The sequence below is a fragment of the Myxine glutinosa genome, chromosome 1 (assembly GCF_964187855.1).
Source record: "Myxine glutinosa chromosome 1, kmMyxGlut1.1, whole genome shotgun sequence".
NCBI classification, from domain to species: Eukaryota; Metazoa; Chordata; class Myxini; order Myxiniformes; family Myxinidae; genus Myxine; species Myxine glutinosa.
The window spans coordinates 379,278,774-379,302,111 of NC_136261.1; the positions used below are offsets into that span (position 1 = coordinate 379,278,774).

General features: G+C 39.1%; 1 protein-coding gene across 1 annotated transcript in view; it reads left to right on the plus strand.

Annotated features, from left to right (window-relative positions):
* LOC137415951 (uncharacterized) overlaps positions 1 to 22,948 on the plus strand; it is a 120,519-nt gene extending 97,571 nt beyond the window's left edge. The window contains exon 4 of the mRNA XM_078770233.1: positions 20,351 to 22,948. Within this exon, the coding sequence (XP_078626359.1) occupies positions 20,351 to 21,789 (1,439 nt within the window). The 3' untranslated portion in view covers positions 21,790 to 22,948. The remainder of the gene's footprint in view (positions 1 to 20,350) is intronic.
* Positions 22,949 to 23,338: the final 390 nt, after the last annotated feature.

The following is a 23,338-nucleotide window of genomic DNA, read 5'->3' on the forward strand; positions in this document are numbered from 1 at the left end:
AGAAGAAATAACAACTCGTATTAATACCAATAAAGAATTTGATGAAATATTTAAAGAAAAGGATTTATTTCAACACATTTACTATAATGACGAAGAAAAGGAAAATTTTCCCATTGACCTTTACAATTCATTAAATGATATTTTTCAATAAATAAATACAGAAGATGAATATCGAAGAAAGAGCAAGAAAGTTTAAAGAACATCAAGAGTTGGTTTCAAAAGTTGTAAAGCAACAGGAAGAGATAAAGAAGAAACGGAGACAGAAACTAACTGGTGAAGAAGCCTTTGAAAGAAAACAAGAGAAATTTTTTAAACCACTTTTAAAAACCCAACAAACGATTTCACCTTCAGTTCCCACAGTAGAATTTACTCCAAAAAAACTTCAAATGCTCAAAGATTTTAGGCAAATGACGGCGCAAGAACTTGGAGAATTAGAATATGATGATGAAGGATTATTTCGGAAACTTGAGGAGGTAAATCAACCACCTAATTATGTTGTGGAAGCTCTTCAAAACAATGAATATTCGGCGGGTTCAAAAACCAGAGCAGGTCTCATTCCAACAGAAGAACCAGCACAGTTCCATCTTGTGAAAGAAAAGTTATTGATATTTAATGATAAATTGGTGTTCTTAAGTTCTGCTCAACCAAATGTTGAATTAACTCCAAGATTAATGTTTCTTCTAACAAACTCCGGATTCAGCGGTTCAAAATATTTTGATGGAACCACTTGATATGGAAAATGCGGAAGATAGGGTATATATTGATTTACTAAACTCACTTGATTATGGAGTTTCTGTTGCCGGTAAAAGTAAGAAGAATGAGAAGGAGAAACATATTATTGATGCTTTAAGTAAGCTTGGTTTGGGTGTTAGCTTTCTTCCAAATGACCCATCACAATTAGTTAATAGGTTATTATTGTTGTTAGGTAGTAAGAAGGCTGGAAACAACAATTGTTTTAATGAAGCATCCGCCATTTTAGATCAGTTGATGAATATGAAAATAATTAATAAATGTCAATACAAAGATATTTTATTAGATATTAAATAAGATGAGAAGCACAATTCTTAGTTTTAATTTCACAACGAGTGATTACACAGCTTCATTCCCTTACCCACTACAATTTGACCCCACAAAAGAATATGAGGCTTCTTTGTTGTCAATGGAGACTTACAATACACTTTTTAATATCACAGAGAAAAACAACAAGTTTAGTTATAATCCAGGAAGTGGGTACAAAACTAAAACAGTTTCACCCGGAGCTTACGAGATTTCTCAAATATCTTCTGAAGTCTCTCGCCTTATGAAAGAAAAAGGTGATGAACCAAAAAATATTGTAATAGATATTCAAAAACACACTTCAAAATCGACTATTAAACTTAAAAATAATTATAAAGTTGATTTCACGATTGAAAAATCGTTTAGAGAGCTATTGGGTTTCTCTTCAAAAAAGATTGAAACTAACGGAACGTTTTACAGTGATAATGTCATTCAAATATCCTCCGGTATAAATTCAGTATTAATTCATTGTGATTTGATTGATGGTGCTTATAACGATGGAATAAGAACAAATACAATATTTTCATTCAGCGCATACTCAACCCCGATTGGTTATAAATTTAATATGGAACCAAAAAATCTTGGCTATTTACCTGTGTCAGGAAAAACCATATACAGAGTAAATTTTAGGATAACCGATCAAGATAATCGTATGATCTCCTTTAATGAAGAAATTATATCCATCAGAATTCACCTACGTGAAGTTTTTCAATAAATAAATAATGGTTATTGTGAGAAAACACGAGTTGGGAAAATATAAAGTAATTACAGGGGATGGGATGTTCCTTTCACCATACTATAAGGGTGAAGGTATGTTTCTTGGTAGAGGATACTATAAACCAAAGACACAACGGGGTGTGGGACATCAATTCAGAAATAAAGGAGATGGGATAATTGATACTCTAATGGGTATTGGTTCAATCATTCTTAAACATGAAGACCTAATTGGTTCAACTGCTTCTGCCGTGGGCTCAGTTGTGGGTGCTATAAAGAGTATGAAAGATGCTCAAAAGGAGTCTCATAAATTACAAGCAATCAAAGAAATAAAAAAAGGTAAAACTCAACTATCTTCACAAGAACGACAAAAAATCATTAAAATACTTGGGTCAGGGTTTCAACAATTTTAATGCTATATAAATACAAGTATGGAAGCGATTGATAGTATCTATGATTTGGATGATACGATTATCATTTCAAACTCCACTAAAAAGGAAGACTATTTCAAGGTAAATGCTATAACAGGAACAGACTGGAATTCAAATGGAACAAAAAGTTTTGAAATAAATAATCAACAAACTTACTTGAATATAGCTGATAGTTTCTTGCTGTGTAAATTTAAATTCACTAAGGCTGCGAATAATACTAATGCTACACTCGTAAATGATTTCTTCTGGAAAATGTTTCATAGTGTCCGCCTGTATATTGGAACACAAGAGGTTGAAGCGGTTGATTATGTCTCTGCTACATCTGAAATGATGAAATTTACACTATATTCTTTTAGTGATAGAATGGGTAAGGGAGCTGTTGAAGGTTTTATTCCTGATATGTCAACGGGAACAAACGCTGACCCTGGTTATAGTCAAAGGAAGTCAATGTATAATGATGATACAAAAGCAGAGAATAGTTTTACCGTAGCAGTACCTCTTAAAGGTATATTTGGATTTTGTGATTATGATAAAGTTTTGTATGGGCTTAAAATTAGATTTCAACTACAAAGGAATGATAATGTAAATAGATTGCTTTTTGGGGCTCAAAATGCTTTTGGTGATAATAATAAATTTGTTATTAATGATTTGTGTTGGTATATTAGTGAATATACTCCTAATCTTAAAACGGAAGAGATGTTAAATAGAAGACTTAACTCAAAGAAACCACTAAATGTATCATACCTTAAAAGAAGATGTCAACACATTAAACTGGAACACACTACCTACACTTGGAATTTAAGTGTTCTTCAAGGAAAGCCACGATACCTATGGCTCATTTTTAAGAAACCAGATGGAGATGATAGTACTGATAAGAATAATGCACTGAGTGATAATGCTAAGGTGAAACAACTTCGGGTTGCTCTTGATGGTACATTTTATCCGCGAGATAGATTGGAAATTGATTGGGAAAAAAATGAATATGCGGCAGCCTACAAGTCTTACCAAAAGGTGTGTGAAAGCAACGGTAATAACGAACCTATTTTGGATATGGTTGCATTTCAAAAACTTTATACAATCTACGCAATTGACCTGAGTTCTCAAAAGGAAACTATAAAGTCTAATAGAGTGGATACTTCTCTATACATTGAAAGAGGAGAGAATGAAGGATTTGATGCTTATTGTTTGCTTTTGGAGGAAACAGAATTACAGATTAATACAGATAATGGTGTTATGATTAATATCACATAGGTTTTTTCTCATAAATAAATGAGTCGGAAAGAACTGGTATATGTTAATCAAATCAATCTTAATAAATTAACATCTTGTATTCAAAATCAAAAGCCTTGTATTATTAATGTTAATACAATTCAAAGAAAAGGAGCAGTAAGAATTGATGTTTTACTCACAAGAGAGCAGGTAAAAACACGAAATGATGCTGGATCACTGAAAATTAAAATGACAAAACCTATGTTAAAGAAATATTCAATAGACGAGTCAAGAGGAGGATTTCTCCCGTTTCTAATTCCTTTATTTGCTGGTTTAAGTGCGGCGGGAGCATTGACTGGTGGTATTTCAGCAGCGGTAAAAACTGCTAACGAAAGGAAGGCACAACTAAAAGCTCAAAAAGAATTGGAAAGACATAACAAGGAGTTGGAGAAAGAAATTAGTGGAAGTGGTGTAATTGTAGATTTTGCTCAAAAACTTGAAAGTCTACCTGAAAAAGCTAGATTGTTGGTTGGAGATATGCTTTCCTCTATCGCTCAAGCGGGTGTTAAACTAACTAAACGGGGTAATGGATTGTATCTTTCTCATAAATAAATGGATAAATGGTTTAAACAATTTGGAAAGAATACAACGTCAAATATAGAACTTGCTAAGTATTGTAAAAAACTAAAAATGGATAACGTGGTAATCTGTATGAGAGATGAATTAATACATATAAATAAGAATACAAAGAATATTATTATGAATTTAGACACACAGAATGGTTCTCATTGGGTTTGTATTCATAATAGTCAGGATAAATATTATTTTGATAGTTATGGTATGCCACCGCCTGTTGAAGTAATACAATTCTTACAGAATGGTGTTTATCAAACATTTCAAGTTCAAGAAATTAATTCTAAATGTTGTGGTCAATTATATTTATATGTATTATTTCAACTCAACAATAATGAAAATTTTTATGATATCATTTTTAATCTAATATAAATGACTTATGTTGGAAAAGATGGTTCTATCTTTGGAGAATCCTCTCAGGATATTGATTTATCAAATTATTATACAAAGGCACAGGCTGAACGACAAAAATATAGTATAAGTAAAAATATTAATATGAAGAATACTTATAAATTAATCAATTATCCAAACCCTACAGATGCGAATGACTTAATTAGATACAGTGATTTATCACAATATATATTTTTAAAGAAAACAGCACGTTTTGTTAAACAAGTAAAATTTACAACCACAACACCTGGTTATACTGACCATACACCTTTCCTCATTGAATTTAACTACCTGCTTACAATTGAATTTTATAAAGAAGGACATATAGTTAATATGCGAATTAATAAATGGGGGGATGATATGCCTGATTTAGGGTATAATTGGTCTTTTTCAATAAACATAGAAGACCTACATGATTTTAATCAGTCTCGTAAAGAAGAATATAATCCGCTTGGTGAGGATAAGGATTTATGTGGAAGTACAATTAATAAACAACAAATACATGGTTTTAAGAAAAGAAAAATATATGATAGTATAGCGATGGTTAGCATGACAAAGAAGGAAGGTAATGAGATAAGGATAGAAAGCCGAGGAATACAAACCGATTTGGTAGTGGGAAGATGGGGTGGTATTACCTGTCATAATATTAATCTCACATATATTTCTGATACATAAATGGCAGGAAGAAGACTACAAGAGAATCATAATTTTTGTATTCAGGGATACCTACAAGAAAAGGGCGCTCGGTATTACATACCTTATGATTTGGAGCATATACATGGAAATTTTGTCATTAAAAACTGGCCTTATACTGATATTGCTAAACCCACAAATGGAGACTTGTTTAAAATATTAAATAAAAATGAACTTCTCAAAGTTATGAAATATAAAACTCTTTTAGAAATCATCAACAAATCTTATTGGTATCCTATTATGAGAAAAATAATTATAGATACAAGAATATCTCAAAATCCAGATGAGTATATGTATAATATTCTTTGAGGCTCAAACTCAAGGGTAGCAAGGGATGAGGAAGGATTTGAAGAAGAGAAGGAGGAAAGAGAGAAAAAGGAGAAGGAGGAAAGGGAGAAAAAGGAGAAGGAGAAGGAGGAAAGGGAGAAAAAGGAGAAGGAGGAAAGGGAGAAAAAGGAGAAGGAGGAAAGGGAGAAAAAGGAGAAGGAGGAAAGAGAGAAAAGGGAGAAAAAGGAGAAGGAGGAAAGGGAGAAAAAGGAGAAGGAGGAAAGGGAGAAAAATGAGAAGGAGGAGAGGGAGGAAAGGGAGCAAAGAGAGAGGGAGGAAAAATATAAAAAGATGGAAATCAGTGAGATTCGTAAAAGATTGAGTGTATTACAGCAAATAAATCAATCTCAACGCACCGAAGAGGAAAATAAAGAATTAACGACTCTAACTGAGATAATGATTTTAAAAATGGTTGAGATGAGTTCAGCGAGGAGATTTACATGAAGAAGACAAAGGTCATATAGTTGATGATGCTATTGACTTTAGTTAGTTTTATTTGTAAATAAATGGAGGAGAGAGTGAAGGCATTCCTAAGGATTCTTTATGTTTTAAAAATTAAGATAGAAATGTATGTGTTGAAAACCAAAAAGGTTTTGATACTCTGTCGGACTTTTTCTGATAAATAAATATGAGTTATTGTATCAAATGTAAAAAGAAAACTAAATCTAAAAATATCTCTTATGTTAAAGCTAAAAATAATAGAGTTTATCAAAAAGGAATATGTCAAGTGTGTGGCTCTAAAAAGTGCCAATTCATCTCTCCTAAAAGTGAAGGAGACATACAAAAGTTTCTGTCAGGAAGTAAATTTACAACAACTGGAATTCCAGGGGAACTACATCTACCTGGATATTCTTTCTGTGGTCCTGGAACAAACCTGGATAAAAGATTAGATGAGGCTAACAATCCTAAACCTTGGTCCAAGCCGATAAATAGGGTTGATGAAGTGTGTATGAAGCATGATATTGCTTATGGGAATACCACTACATTGGATGAAAAACATGAAGCAGACAGAGAAATGTTGTATAATTTGTCCTTGATACGAAATCCTACATTGAGAGAGAAAGTTGATAGGTTTATTGTGAAAAAAATGATAAGTGCTAAATTGAAACTTGGTCTTGGTTATTTCCCAAAAAACTATTAAACTCCAATGATGTTATCAAGACTGAGGAGCTTTTGGCTAATGAATTACATAAACCTATAATCACAAAGTTTAAAAGAAGGAAAGTTTATTCTAAATACACTGACCACATATGGTCCGCTGATTTAATCGAACTAAATAATGATAAGGGATACAGGTATGCTTTAACCATTATTGATTTGAGGAGTAGATTTGCCTGGGTTGTTCCTTTGAAAAACAAGAGAGGTGATACTTTAATGTTAGCCTTTAAGCTAATATTTGATAGGAATAAAAGGAAACCAAAGAAGTTATGGACTGATGAGGGAACAGAGTTCTATAACAAAATATTGATGAAATTTCTTAAGGGGGAGGGTATTAAATTATACAGCACCTTTAATGAAGGAAAAGCAGTTGTTATTGAGCGTTTAAATCATACTTTGAAAGAGAGACTATACGAAAAATTCACACAACTCGGTTCTCAAAGATATCGATATAGACCAATCAGCCTTCTCCCAATTATCAGCAAAGTCATGGAATCCATCATTGCTTCAGATATTAAATCTTTCCTCTTCTCCAATGGCTTGATCTCTGATCATCAATTTGGTTTCAGACCTGGTCACTCTTTATTTTTATTTTTATTTTTTTGTATACAAGATCGAGGCTCGTGAAAGAGCGAACATTAATCACACAGAAAGACAAACCGACACATAAAACATATAACATCGGGAGCGGTAGACAAGATGGGGAGAGAGGGGGAAGGACACAAACACAACATTTGAGAGCAGGGACCGAGAGACATGGAGACATCGAGAGATCTGAGAGAGGGCGAGGGCTTTGGGGGGGGGGGCATGGGAAGGGGGCGGTGGGAGAGGTATAAAACATATGGACACTGCCAGGACTTCCAGAAAAGAAGTTGGAATTTCAAACAAGGTGGATCTGGGGTGAATTAGCGGGGGTAGAAAAGATCAAGGTTTTGGATGGGGGAAGATAAGAGATGGTGGTGAACAGCTGTTTTAAAGACCTGGAGGGAGGAGTGGGATTGAAGGGAGTGAGGGAGTTTGTTCCAGAGGCGGGAGAAAAGAGGAATGAAAGAGTGAAGGTGAGCAGAGAGCCGAGATTTCGGCAGTTTAACCATCAGAGGGTTGCTGGCAGATCTTGTGCGACCTGTAGGAATATTTGGGGGACAGAGCACAGAGAGAGCTGGGGGTGCAAGGCCGGAGAGGAGTCGGTAGAAGACAGAAAGACCACCTACCTGCCTGCGGTGAGTGAGTGAAAGGCCCTCAGAGATAGCTTCATCGCGGGAGATTCCAATAATTCTGAAAGCTTTGGTTTCAACAGCGTGAAGCCGAGCTAGGTGTGAGGCAGGAGCACGGGCCCATAGGGGAGAACAGTATTCCATTGAGCTGCGGATGAAAGCCTTGTATGTGGTGAGGAGCTCAGGTGTGCCGAGGAAGGACTTCGCATGACGGAGGATGCCCAGTCGGCGACTGGCTTTGGAGGCCAGCTTGGAAATGTGGTTTTCCCAAGAAAGATCATGGCAGATAGTGAGACCCAAAATCTTGAGCGACAGAACTTCTTGGAGAGGATTGTTGAGAAAGTAGATGGGAGGGTTGTCCAGTCGAACTTTTCGGAGAGACATAGTAAGAGTGTGAGATTTGTCAGGATTGAAAGACATGTTCCACTTGTTTGACCAGTCTGTGATTTTGTCCAGGTCTTCAGAGAGTGAGGAGGCAGCAGACTGCCGATCTGAGGGAAGAGGAATGGAGCGGCAGAGAGTGGAGTCATCAGCAAAGAGATAGAGAGGATTTTCGAGAGAGTCAGAGAGATCATTGATGAAGACCAGAAAAAGCACGGGGCCCAGAACACTGCCTTGGGGAACTCCAGCCTGAACAGGAAGAGGAGATGAGAGAAACCCATTCAGGGCCACACGTTGACGACGACTAGAGAGGAAGTCCGCCAGCCATGCATGGAGATTTCCATGGATACCAAAGGAGGAGAGTTTGGTGAGCAGAGCAGGGTGCCAGACCGTGTCGAAGGCACGTGATATGTCGAGGGAGACAGCTCTAATTTCCTGTTTGGCATTGAGGACCTCCATCCATTGTTGAGACAGCAGAAGCAGCATGTCCAGAGTAGAGTGACCTGGTCTGAAACCAAATTGATGATCAGAGATCAAGCCATTGGAGAAGAGGAAAGATTTCATATCTGAAGCAATGATGGATTCCATGACTTTGCTGATAATTGGGAGAAGGCTGATTGGTCTGTAGTTGCTAGGATCTGTTTTTGCACCTTTTTTGTGCAAAGCGGTGATGTTGGCTGATTTCCAAGCAGATGGCAGTTGACCTTGAGCAAAAGAGAGGGTGAAGAGAACAGAGAGAGGGTGAGATAGAGCAGCAGAGCAGGATTTTAGGACCCGTGGGCTGATGCCGTCGGGTCCAGTTGCAGAATCAGAGTCGAGGGTTGACAGAAACTTTTCCACCTTGTCAGGAGGAAAGGACACGGAGTCCAGGAGCAGCAGGGTACGACTGGGTATGGTGGGTACAGAGAGGGATGGGTTTGGGACACAAGATTTAGAGGCAAACACAGAGTTGAGGCATTCAGCTTTTTCACGTGCGGAGTCAGCTGTGTAGCCATTTGAGGTAAGGGAGGGGATGGAGGGGGAACAAACACCAGAAACGGATTTGACCAGACGCCACCAGGATTTGGAAGAGGGAGACAGATAAGAGAGTTCGGTCTTGAGAATGGAGAGATATTGTTTCCTGGCTCTCCTGAGGGTGGACACACACTTGTTTCGGGCTTTGTGAAAGGAAATGAGATTTCCTTCCGTTGGATTTGCTTTCCAGGAGACGAAGGCAAGTTGTTTCTGGGCAACAGCCTCACCACAAGATTCCATGTACCATGGACGGGAGGAAGGGTATGACAACTGAAGACGAGATGGGATAAATCTGTGCATGAGAGAGAGCAATTTACTTTGGAAGAATTCCCAGGATGAGTTGATGTCAGAGGTGGTAGAGATGGGAGACCAGTCCAGATGATTGATGGCTGCTTGAAGACCGTGCCAGTTGGCCTGAGTGAAATGCCAGACTCGTCGACGCTGAGCAGGCTCCCTGAGGATGGTCAGAGAGATGTCCACTTTAACAAGGACATGATCAGATGATCCGATCGGAGCAGAAGAAGAGCAGCAGACATTTTCAGGGAAGTTAGTCATAACCAAGTCCAGAAGAGAAGATGTTCCGTTGACTGAGATCCGGGTCGGGAAATTGACAGATTGTGTCAGTCCCAGTGCGTCGCAGAAGTCCTTTGCTGAAGAGCCATGGCTGGTGAGAGAGGTACCCACACCCAGCCAACTGGCATGGTGACAATTGAAATCACCACATATGAGGAAGAGAGAGTTGGGATGAGTAGATAGAAGTTGGTCCATATCATCAGACAGCGAGATGTAGATGGAGTCATCACTGTTTGGTGGATGGTACAACACACATATGAACAAGAGGTGGGAGCGAAGGGGAAGCCGTAGCCAGAGGTATTCCTGGGGGTGAGGTGGAGAGAGTGCAGTGCAGGGCGAGTGAGGAAGAGAGTTTTTGATAAAGATAGCAACCCCGCCTCCAGGACGAGGCTCAGGTCTATCATACCGGAGGAGGGAGTAGCCCGGGAGAGATACTATGGAATCAGAGACATCATAAAGGAGGAAAGTTTCTGTTAAGCAGATCACGTCTGGTTTGACAGAAGCAACCTGTATGGAGAGATCAGTTAAGTTTGAACGAAGGCCCCGGATGTTTGAGGTCCATACCATTAATGAAGAGGAAGGGGGAGCATCAGATACAGAACAGGGGGGAGGAGGGGTAGGGTAAGATGTGGAAGAGGTGGAAGAGATAGGGAGAGCTGTTGGAGGTGTGTCAGAGATTTCAGAATAGCTCGGAGAAAGGGAAGGATGGGGCGGACAAAAGGTTTGATGGTGATTGGGTGAGCCACAATGAGGTGTTATTTGATGAGGGGGAAGAGCGAGGCAGAAGGTTGGGGGAGATGGAGGTGAGAGTTTGAAGGGGGAAGAAGCGGGGAGGACGCTTTGAGGAGGGGGAGTGAGAGGGGGGAAATTGAGAAGCAATGAGGGTGGGGAGATTTGAAGGGGAGGGGTGAGGGGGGAGTTTGGGAGGGAAGGGACAAGGGGAGGGATTTGAAAGGGATGGGATATGGGGGAGATTTGGAGGGGAGGGGTGAGGCAGGAGTCTCGGAGGGGAGGGGCGAGGGGGCGTCTTGGCGGGGAGGGGTGAGGGGGTAGTTTAGGAGGGAGGGGGCAAGGGGGGAGATTTGAAAGGGATGGGTGATGGGGAAGATTTGGAGGGGAGGGGTGATGGGGAAGATTTGGAGGGGAGGGGTTATGGGGAAGATTTGGAGGGGAGGGGTGAGATTGGATTTTTGAAAGTGTACGATTTATGGGAAACGAACATTTATTGCAAAATGAGTTTCTTGTGACCTTCGAGTTAAAAATACGTTTAAGGACGCTGGATGGAGGATGGAGTGCAGGAGAGTTTAGGGAATGTAGAAAAAAGGCACTATAGGAGATGGATATTTTTTTTGGGATGAATTGATTTGGTGAGCAAGTCGAAAGCAGCCTTTTAAAGAAGAAGAAGAAAAAGGTGTTATAAAATATGACGGAATACATAACTTGAGGGGAAAGTGTAAACATTGAAGGTTAATGAGTGAAAACTATCTGGGGAAATGGGGGAGAAACACGTGGTCGAAGAACGAACGAACGAATAAGAATGAATAAACGAATGAGAACAGAGAAGGAAATGTTTTTTTTTTTTATTATTTTTTTTTTTTTGAGTTGAGATTTACACAAGGAAGTAGGCTATGGGTGAAAAGCCTGGGAATACAGAGAACGAAAGTTATTGGATCACAAACGACGGACCGCTGAGAGAAAAACAAAGCCTCAAGGTTGTACAGTGCACACTGTACAAGGCCTCAAGACACGCCACGGCAAACAGACGATCAATTTATGAAAGATAAACACCGAGAAACAACCAAAGTTGCACACAATAACTTCACACACCGAAAGATAAATACAGTTTCGACAAAATACAATTGTGAACAGACTTAACTTCGAAAAACGTGGAGACCGTGTGGAGCTTCGAAAATCCCTCCCACCGTCCAATGCCGTCGGGTCCATCACGGGTCCTCTACTCTGGACATGCTGCTTCTGCTTTCTCAACAATGGATGGACGTCCTCAACGCCAAACAGGAAATTAGAGCTGTCTCCCTTGACATTTCACGTGCCTTCAATACGGTCTGGCACCCTGCTCTGCTCACCAAACTCTCCTCCTTTGGTATCCATGGAAATCTCCATGCATGGCTGGCGGACTTCCTCTCTGGTCGTAGTCAACGTGTGGCCCTGAATGGGTTTCTCTCATCTCCTCTTCCTGTTCAGGCTGGAGTTCCCCAAGGTAGTGTTCTGGGCCCTGTGCTTTTTCTGGTCTTCATCAATGATCTCTCTGACTCTCTTGAAAATCCTCTCTATCTCTTTGCTGACGACTCTACTCTCTGTCGCTCCATTCCTCATCCCTCAGATCGGCAGTCTGCAGCCTCCTCACTCTCTGCAGACCTGGACAAAATCACAGACTGGTCAAACAAGTGGAACATGTCTTTCAATCCTGACAAATCTCACACTCTTACAATGTCTCTCCGAAAGGACCGACTGGACAACCCTCCCATCTACTTTCTCAACAATCCTCTCCAAGAAGTTCTGTCACTCAAGCTTTTGGGTCTCACGATCTGCCATGATCTTTCTTGGGAAAGCCACATTTCCAAGCTGGCCTCCAAAGGTAGTCGCCAACTGGGCATCCTCCGTCGTGCAAAGTCCTTCCTTGGCACACCTGAGCTCCTCACCACATACAAGGCTTTCATCCGCAGCTCAATGGAATACTGTTCCCCCCTCTGGGCTGGTGCTCCTGCCTCACACCTTGCTCGGCTTCACGCTGTTGAGGCCAAAGCTTTCAGAATTATTGGAATCTCCTGCGATGTAGTCAACACCGAGGGCCTTTCACTCACTCACCGCAGGCAGGTTGGTGGTCTTTCTGTCTTCTACTGACTCCTCTCCGGCCTTGCTCCCCCAGCTCTCTCTGTGCTCTGTCCCCCCAATATTCCTTCAGGTCGCACAAGATCTGCCTGCAACCCTCTTATGGTTAAACTGCCAAAGTCTAGGCTCTCTGCTCACCTTCACTCTTTCATTCCCCTTTTCTCCCGCCTCTGGAACAAACTCCCCCACTCCCTTCAATCCCACTCCTCCCTCCAGGTCTTTAAAACAGCTGTTCACCACCATCTCTTATCTTCCCCCATCGAAAACCTTGATCTTTTCTACCCCCGGTAATTCACCCCAGAGTCCTTGCAGTGTTCATATGTTTTATTCCTCTCCCACCTCCCCCCAAGTCCTCCCGATGTCCCTGCTCTCAAATGTTGTGTTTGTGTCCTTCCCCCTCTTCCCCCTCTCTTTTGTGTCCTTCCCCCTCTCTCCCCATCTTGTGTGCTGCTCCCCTTGTTTTTTGTGTTTTGTGTGTCGGTTTGTCTTTTTGTGTGATTAATGTTAGCTCTTTCACGAGCCTCGTTCTTGTATACAAAAAAAAAAAAAAAAAAAAAAAAAAAATCTCAAAAATGGGTGTATTTAATTCAGGATATTGTAGATAATTACAATAATACATTTCATTCATCAACAAAATCAAAACCATCGGAAACATTTACAAAATTAGAATATGAAAAGGAGATTAATTTGAGAAAGCCCAAGTTTAAAGTTGGTGATATTGTAAGAATATACAAATGGAAAAGTCATATTGAGAAAGGTTATACGCAAAAATGGACTCGTGAATTATTTAAAATCATTGATGTAATGGATACAGTCCCTTGGACCTCCAAATTATATGATTTAAATGGAGAAGAAATCTTGGGTTCATTTTACTCGCAAGAATTACAAAAAACACAAGTAAGCAGATAATACCCTTGAAAATAATAAATAAATAAATAAAATGTAATGGGGATACGTTTTTAAATCTGTGAACCCCAAACACAGAATCCCACAACTTTTTAGTTGGGGCTTAACTTTTGTGTGTGTATAATGGGGATACGTTTTTAAATCTGTGAACCCCAAACACAGAATCCCACAACTTTTCAGTTGGGGCTTAACTTTTGTTTGTGTGTATGTGTGAGTGAGTCATAATAATATACAAACCCTAACCCAACCCCATCCCTAACCCAACCCCATCCCTAACCCAACCCCATCCCTAACCCAACCCCAACCCCATCCCTAACCCAACCCCATCCCTAACCCAACCCCATCCCTAACCCAACCCCATCCCTAACCCAACCCCATCCCTAACCCAACCCCATCCCTAACCCAACCCCATCCCCAACCCAGCCCCATCCCTAACCCAACGCCATCCCTAACCCAACCCATCCCTAACCCTCACATTCAAAACCCTAACCCAACCCCATCCCTAACCCAACCCCAACCCAACCCCAACCCTAACCCTCACATTCAAAATCCCACCCTAACCCAACCCCATCCCTAACCCAACCCCATCCCTAACCCTCACATTCAAAATCCCACCCTAACCCGAACATAATCTTTTTTTTCCTTTTTTTTAAAATACGTATTTCATTTTTTTTTTTTCCGCTTCCTCCAATTCTGTCTTTCAAGGCTTTCAAGTTTGAAGAAGTAGAAATGGGAAGAAAGAATTTTCCAGCATTTTCTTCCTCGAACTTTCTTGATATTGCTTAAATCAAGCGTCATTAAACAAAGAACATTCTTCATTGCTTTAGAATCCAAAGAGTCTCCAAGATGGACCCCACAGGTAGAGTCTCCAAAATAAAACCAACTTTCCAAGTTCCCAAGGTATAACCACAATCCTGTTGAGCCTCCAAGATAGGTATCACAATCCGAGTCATCAAAACAAAATCCCCATTTCGAGCCTCCAAAAATATAACCATCTTTCCAAGTCTCCAAGGTAGAACCACAATTTTCAGAAATATTGGGGGTTTCCGTGATAAGTCTCACATAGTATAACTGCGGACCATCAGGGAAAACTTCCCTTTCCCAATTTTTTAGGGTTTCTATGATGTGTCTCACATAGTATAACTGCGGACCATCAGGGAGAACTCTCCTTGCCCAATTCTTTAGGGTTTCTGTGATGTGTCTCACATAGTATAACTGCGGACCATCAGGGAGAATTCCCGTTTCCCAATTTTTTAGGGTTTCTATGATGTGTCTCACATAGTATAAATGCGGACCATCAGGGAGAACTCCCCTTTCCCAATTTTCAGAAATTTGTGGGTCTCCAATGTATGACTTGTATTCTGGCTCATCAAGGTAGAACTTGTTCAGTGGGTTTTGTTTTGATAACTCACAACAAGTATCATCATGGTAAAACTCTTTTTCAGGATTTTGTGGATCTCCAAGGTATAACTCTTTGGCTGGGTCATCAAGGTAGAACTCGTTCTGGGGGTCTTGGTTGTTCAAAATGTCTTCAAACAAAAAAATAACTTCATCCCAAGTTGTGTTAAAAGCAGAATTTTCATTTCGTATCTCAGATACAATTTCCTGTGAAAGAAAATAACAATGTATTAATTTAATACAATATTTTTATTTGTATAAATCAAGCTCTATGAATATTAAAATAAACTTTGTTAACTCTTACACGAGTCTCATCTAAAAAAAAAAAAAAAAAAAAAAAAAAAGATTAAATAAATTATTAAATAAATAAATAAACAAACTTACCTCCATTGATAAGAGGTTCGAGTCCAGTTCATCAATCTGAAGGTGGAGTTCTACACAGGTAGTAGCACTCCAAGGAATAGCAAAGTTATCCCATTCCATTTCGGCATAGTAGTCCATTCTCAAGTGAAGCAGAAAGCGTGTTTGAAAAAGCCTGTGTGGTCGGTGCCTTTTATAAGGACTGTGTGTATCATTTCCTGTGGAAATTCCCTGGGCATGTCTTAACTGGAAATGATGTGATGAAAATTCCCTGAAAATGATGTAATGTCTTAACTGAAAATGATACAATGGCAGAGTTTATAAAGTGGGTGGGGCTTAGCAAAATGGGTGGGGCATAACAAAAGTGGGTGGGGCTTAGCAAAAAGTGGGCGGGGCTTACTAAAAGTGGGTGTGGCATAACAAAAGTGGGCGTGGCCTAACAAAAACGTGGGCAGAGCTTAACAAAAAGTGGGCAGAGCCGACCAAAAAGTGTGTGGCACTGGAGGCGCTCAAACAAGAACATTGAGGGAGGTTTACCATTTTATCTTAGCTCAGTTAAAATATCTTAATAAAGAACCAAACTCAAACATCTTTTTTGTTAATATATTCGATGGTGAAGGGAGTGGCAAGATAATTAAATTATTTCCCACACATAAACAAATATTTGTAGGATCAATGTTTCAGTGGTCTACTCAGGATCATTGATAGTAAGAGTACCATAAGACCAAGGGGGAATCATTGTTTGAGTGGTCTAATGAACAACATTAAGGATAGGTACTATATATAGACAAAAGGTTCATAAAGATTAGGGTGGGAGAAATAGAGGTGTTAATAGGCAATGAGGTTAAGAGGAAAATTAACATGTCAGTCAATGGGAAAATGAGAGTGTCCCAGAAGCAACATATATACACTACTGTTATGTTTGTTCAATATTTACAATATTTGTTTTAATATCAACTGATGTTTCATGATAAGTTACAATTAAATCTTTTATCCTATTTAATGTTCCATGAAGTACATCAAATTCCATGTTAAATTTATTAATTATTTCATTATTAATGTTAATAATATCTATTTTTTTTCATTTAAGTTATTCATTTGTATTATAATTGTCATCCTGTTAAATAAAAAATTCAATTTTTTAATTTTTATAATTATTTTTGTGAAAATCAGGAATTTCGGAAATTTTAGGGGGGATTTTAGAAAATTAGAGAAAATCGTGAAAATGTGAAAAATAATTAATGAATTGGTCACTTCCGGTTTGTGGTGAGTCACTTCCTGTTTTAGGTTGGGGCAGTTTCAGTTTGGGGACAAGGGGGATGTGGGGAATGTGGTCTGGCCCAGAACTCTGCTGTCTATACAACTATTGCTATTGAAAGCAATGGGTTGGCACTTCACAATCCCGTACTATACAACACGTGTGGATTTATTATATATTTTTATACATATGAAGTATAAATTATTAATAAATGAATATACAACCATTTTTTGTCGAATGTAGTTTTAAAATAAATGATCAATGGAAGAATGCACTTTTCCAAGATTTGACATTTGGGAAACAGGGGTTAATATTTAATCGTAAAGAAAAAGAAATTATATTAACAACAAATGTGGAATTCTTCATTCCTAAAAAAATTTCAATGGAAGATTAATTATCATTTGAAAAGTTATTCTGGGGTGAAACGAAATATTTTCAACTAGAACAGAAAATTAAAGCCGATAAGAAAAATATTACCAGAAAATATAAATTTAAAAGGTTCTTTTTTTTCTCTTTTTTTCATCGTTTTTATATTCAAACTACCCAAAATTTAGAAGTAATATATAATACATTACTCATTATACTTCTCCTGAACATTGATGTTCTGTCATTAGCTGAAATAGGTCTAACTAATTTTCAGATATCAATGGTTAAAGAATATTTAGATCTATAATGATCTACATGCACGCGGTGTGAGCGAGGAGGACTTGGGAAAAGTGAAAAAAAAAAAAAAAATAGGGAAAATGAAATTAAAATTTTTGGGAAATTCAATAAAAAAAATTTGGATGGACACTTGAGGGCCAAGTCCGAGGTGTATGTAGAAGGGAGCATCTGCTGATGTATTCAAATGTAATGGGGGACGTTCTTAGATCTGTGAACCCCAAACACAGAATCCCCGACACTTCAGTCGAGGCTTTACTTCTGCACACAATTTTGTTTGTTGGTGTGCGTGTGAGTGAGTGATAATAATATTATGCCAACTCTAAACCCAACCCAGCCCTAACCCCAGCCCCAGCCCTAACCCTCACATTCAAAATCCCAACATAATATTTTTTCCTCTTCTGCCAATTCTGTCTTCGAAATCTTTCAAGTTTGAAGAAGTAGAAATGGGAAGAAAGAATTTTCCAGCATTTTCTTCCTCGAACTTTCTTGATATTGCTTAAATCAAGCGTCATGAAACAAAGAACATTGTTCATTGCTTTAGAATGCAAAGAGTCTCCAAGATGGACCCCACAGGTAGAGTCTCCAAAAGAAAACCAACTTTCCAAGTTCCCAAGGTATAACCACATTCCTGTTGAGCCTCCAAGATAGGTATCACATTCCGAGTCATCAAAACAAAACCCCCATTCCGAGTCTCCAAAAATATAACCATCTTTCCAAGTCTCCAAGGTAGAACCACAATTTTCAGAAATATTGGGGGTTTCCGTGATAAGGCTCACATAGTATAACTGCGGACCATCAGGGAAAACTTCCCTTTCCCAATTTTTTAGGGTTTCTATGATGTGTCTCACATAGTATAACTGCGGACCATCAGGGAGAACTCTCATTGCCCAATTTTTTAGGGTTTCTGTGATGTGTCTCACATAGTATAACTGCAGACCATCTGGGAGAATGCGTCAATTCCAGCATTTTCTTCCTCAAACTTTCTTGATGTTGCTGAAATATATGTTTAAAAAAAAAAATACTTATCTAATATTATAGCATACATATAATTTAATTTATTTTCAATCAACTGAACTTACCTTAAATGAAACATCATCAAACAAAGAACAATGTTCATTGCTTTAGAATCCAAAGATTCTCCAGGGTAGAACTCATTCTGTGGGTCTTGGTTTCTTCAAAAAGTCTTCAAACGAATCAATCATTTCACCCCAAGTTGTGGTAAAAGCAGTGTTTTCATGTTGCATCTCAGATACAATTTCCTGTGAGAGAAAATAACAATGTATTAATTGAATACAATATTATTAGATGTATAAATAAACTTTGTAAAAATAAATAAATAAATAAATAAACAAACTCTTACCTCCATTGATAAGAGGTTTGAATCCAGTTCATCAATTTGAAGGTTTAGTTCCACACAGGTAGAAGGACTCCAAGGAAGTGCAAAGTCGCCCCACTCCATCTCCATCTCCATCTCCAGCTCAGCACAGTAGTCCATTTTCAAGAGAAGTAAGAAGTGCGCCTGCGCTTGGACCCTGAAGATTGGTTGGTGGGTGTGGCTTCCTTTGAAAATTCCCTGGGCATGCCTGGACAAGCCTCAACTGGAAATGATGCAATGCAATGCAATGCAATACCTTAACTGAAAATGATGCAATGCAATGCAATGCAATACCTTAGCTGAAAATGATGCAATGCAATGCAATACCCCAACTGAAAATGATGCAATGGCGGGGAGAGTTTATGAAGTGGGTGGGGCTAAGCAAAAATGGGTGGGGCGTCGTCAAAAGTGGGCGGGGCTTAGTCGAAAGTGGGAGGTGGTAAAGAAATGCGATGTGCTTGAACCAACATCAATTAAAAAAATGTTTTAATTGGAGAAGAACTCAACAGCGCCATCTGGTGGGCTGGGACAAAGCACTTCAGTATATAATTGAAAATTGGGGAAATTATATAATTTTAAATGATATAATTTAAAATTTTTAATTGAATTGAAAAAAAATTGAATAATTGAAAAAATAAAATTTTTGGGGAAATTGAAATAATTGGGAAAATTGAAAAATGAACCATGTTGGACCATGTTGAACCATGTTGAACCATGTTGAACCATAGTCGTGGCACAGTGAGTCAGAACCACCAAAATTATACCACTCACCTGCTATTAATTCAACAGCTGAACGGGATTTGAACTCGGGACCATAGTATCCCAAGCCCGCCGCCCGAACCATTAGGCCAACAATTGAGGAAAGGAAACCATTAGCCATTAGGAAAGAGTACAATTCAACTATATTTGGCCTCATGTGATCACTTTTTGTAAATACACACACATACAGTAACCTCATCACCAAACAAGTACATGGATACACCCTTGCAACCAATAGAAATAGGAAAGGTGACTCATCTGCTGTACATTAATGATTTCATGCTCTTCACCACAAATTATGAAATATTGACAATAACTAGTGAAACGCTTCTCCAAGGACATTCAAATGGAATTTGGACTGGACACGTGTGCCAAGTGCACATTTGTACAAGGTAACCCAACAAAAACGGACAACATTAAACTTGACCTTGAAACAACAATACAGCAGTTAGAAAACGAAGCAACATACAAAGCCTTCCCCAGCGCATTTTATAACACTCGTACCCACTACACAAGGGGAAGGAGCTATTCTAATCTTGCACAATGGAAATAACCACACGAAGGGACCTGTATGTACAGTGGTGAACTTTGGAAAAGGTTAGAAAGCCAAACCCATTGCTTAATTTTCACTTGACTACTCTTTTGTGACTTTCAGACTCGACGTGAAAGGAAATTGAGGCTTTCTCCTCGTATGTAGTGTTAAGACAATTAGGTGTGTGGAAAAATCATGGACAGCTAACATTAAATAACTATGGACAGCTCAATTACTATTGCCTATTAGTGGTGTCCTAAAACCACAACAGCATGAATATATTGGGAAAAACCCAAACTTTTGCACAGTACTGTATGTTTACCTCAAGAATAATTTTTTTCTCTTTTGCAGTGGAAGAAATACATATGTACATGTTTGCGTACGTTTGTCAGAATGATATCACAAGTATTGAACAAAATCACATTTTTTACAGGTCATTTCATGTTGTATTTACAGGTGGATCCATTGAATCTACAAGGGAGACTGCACCTACTTTTATGAACAGCGAAGACACAGGCCTGCAGGACTCGCCAACTGAAACAAATAAGAGGACTTTTTACAATGACAACAAAACGAATAATGAATTGTTTGCACATAATAATTTTCACCAGGCTCACAAAGGAGAGAAAGATGAACGCCCATACAAATGCACAAGTTGTGGAAAATCTTTAAATCAGTCATCCAACCTGAGAAAGCACGTGACGATTCACAATTGTGAACGGCCATACAAATGCACAAGTTGTGGAAAATCTTTCAATCAACCAGCCAACGTTAAATCACACATGACAATTCATAATGGTGAGCGCCCATACAAATGCACAAGTTGTGGAAAATCTTTCAATCGATCATCCACCCTTACAAGGCACATGACAATTCACAATGGTGAACGCCCATACAAATGCACAAGTTGTGGAAAATCTTTTAATCAACCAGCAAACCTTAAATCACACATGACAATTCATAATGGTGAACGCCCATACAAATGCACAAGTTGTGGAAAATCTTTTAATCAATCATCCAGCCTTACAAGGCACATGACAATTCACAATGGTGAACGGCCATACAAATGCACAAGTTGTGGAAAATCTTTCAATCGATCATCCAACCTTCCAAGGCACATGAGAATTCACAATAATGAACGGCCATACAAATGCACAAGTTGTGGAAAATCTTTTAATCAATCAGCCAACCTTAAATCACACATGACAATTCATAATGGTGAACGCCCATACAAATGCACAAGTTGTGGAAAATCTTTTGATCATTCATCCACCCTTACAAGGCACATGAGAATTCACAATGGTGAACGCACACACAAATGCACAAGTTGTGGAAAATCTTTTCCTCAGTCATCCAACCTTAAATCACACATGACAATTCACAATGGTGAACGCCCATACAAATGCACAAGTTGTGGAAAATCTTTTCCTCAGTCATCCAACCTTAAATCACACATGACAATTCACAATGGTGAACGCCCATACAAATGCACAAGTTGTGGAAAATCTTTTGATTGGTCATCCAACCTTACAAGGCACATGAGAATTCACAATGGTGAACGCCCATACAAATGCACAAGTTGTGGAAAATCTTTTAATCATTCATCCAACCTTCCAAGGCACATGAGAATTCACAATGGTGAGCGCCCATACAAATGCACAAGTTGTGGAAATTATTTTAATCATTCATCAACCCTTACAAGGCACATGAGAATTCACAATGGTGAACGCATACACAAATGCACAAGTTGTGGAAAATCTTTTAATCGATCATCAACCCTTACAAGGCACATGAGTATTCACTATGGTGAACGCCCACACAAATGCACATGTTGTGGAAAATCTTTTAATCAATCAGCCAACCTCAACTCACACATGACAATTCACAATGGTTAAACACCCAGACGAATGCACAAGTTGAAGAATATCTTTTAATCGGCCATCCACCCTTAAATCACACATGAGAATTCATAATGGTGAACACCATACAAATGCACCATTTGTGGAAAATAATTTAATCAGTCATCCCACCTCAAATCACACGTGACAATTCATCCACCCTTCCAGGGCATGGAGGCATTTACTTATTCAAAATGAATGACAATACAAATGCAAAAGTTGTGGAAAATCGTTTAATCAGTCATCCACCCTGAAATCACACAACAATTCACAATTGACATGACAATTGGCTCCCGGTTCCACTGGAGAGGTAGTGCTCTTCCGAACTCTCCATGTCATCAAAGTTAAGCATTTTCTCATTTGTGTTTTTGTCAAATTTATATTCTTTATTTTACTGTGTATGTGTTTACTGTGTGTTTCTCGTTAAATCTTGGTTTTAAATCGTGCATACATGCGTGCTGTAGGCGTTTTGTTCGCGCAGTGTTTGGGGCCTGGTCCCTTGAGACTTCCCTGTCTCCTCAGCGGTTCTTTCATTGTATTACTTTCATCTTTGTTTTTCTTTTCACCCAATACTTCCCCCGAACATCTTACCCCTCCCTCACCCATGACCACATGTTGTCTCACCCCGCCCCTTTTCTCTCCTTCCTTCATATCTCCTTCCTCTCCAGCCGATACTCACCTTTCCAAATCTAGTTTTCACCATACTCCTTCGACCTTTCTCCTTCTTCGTCAGATCCATTTTCCTTTAAAAAACGTAAGAAAAAAACTTTCCCTTAATAAAGATACCTTAAAAAACAAAATAAAATATATCAACGAAAAATTAAAAAGGAGACCCCTCTTCTCGTACGAACACAATTGCTTATACACCTCCCTGTTCTTTCGTTTTCTGCTCACCTGGCTGTCAATCCCCTATACTTCTGTTCCTCCTTTTGAACCTGTTCTGGAATCCTTCATCCCACTTCGCCTCCATGCCCTCACTTCAGGGAATTTCCCAGATAGTTTTCACGGTTTTGCTTAAAAATGTTTCAACTTTCCCCTGCAGTGTTTTATTCAGTTGTATATTGTAACCTGCTTTTCTTCTTCCACTTTAAAAGGCTGTCTTCAATTTGCTCATCAAATCAATCCAAAAAAAAAAAAACTCTTGCAATTCTTCCTTTCTCCATTCTCAAAACTCACCTTCCACCCCTCCTCTGACGCTTTCAAACGGATCTCTGACTTGAAAATCACAAGAAACCCAGTTTGTAATAAATGTTCGTTTTTCATTAATAGTCCAACACTTTCTAAAATCCCAACTTACCCCTCCCCTCCGAAACTCACTCCTCACCCCTCCCCTTCAAAACTTTCCCCTCACCCGTCCCCTTCAAAACTCCCCTCACTCCATTTTTCTCCAATTCTCCCCTCTCACCCCTCCTCCTCAAAGCTGCCTCCTCCCCACTACCTCTCCCTTCCAACTCGTACCTCCACCTCCACCAACCTTCATACTCACTCTTCCTCCTCCCCACCTCAAACAATGCTTCACTGTGCCTCATCCCATCACCATCAAACC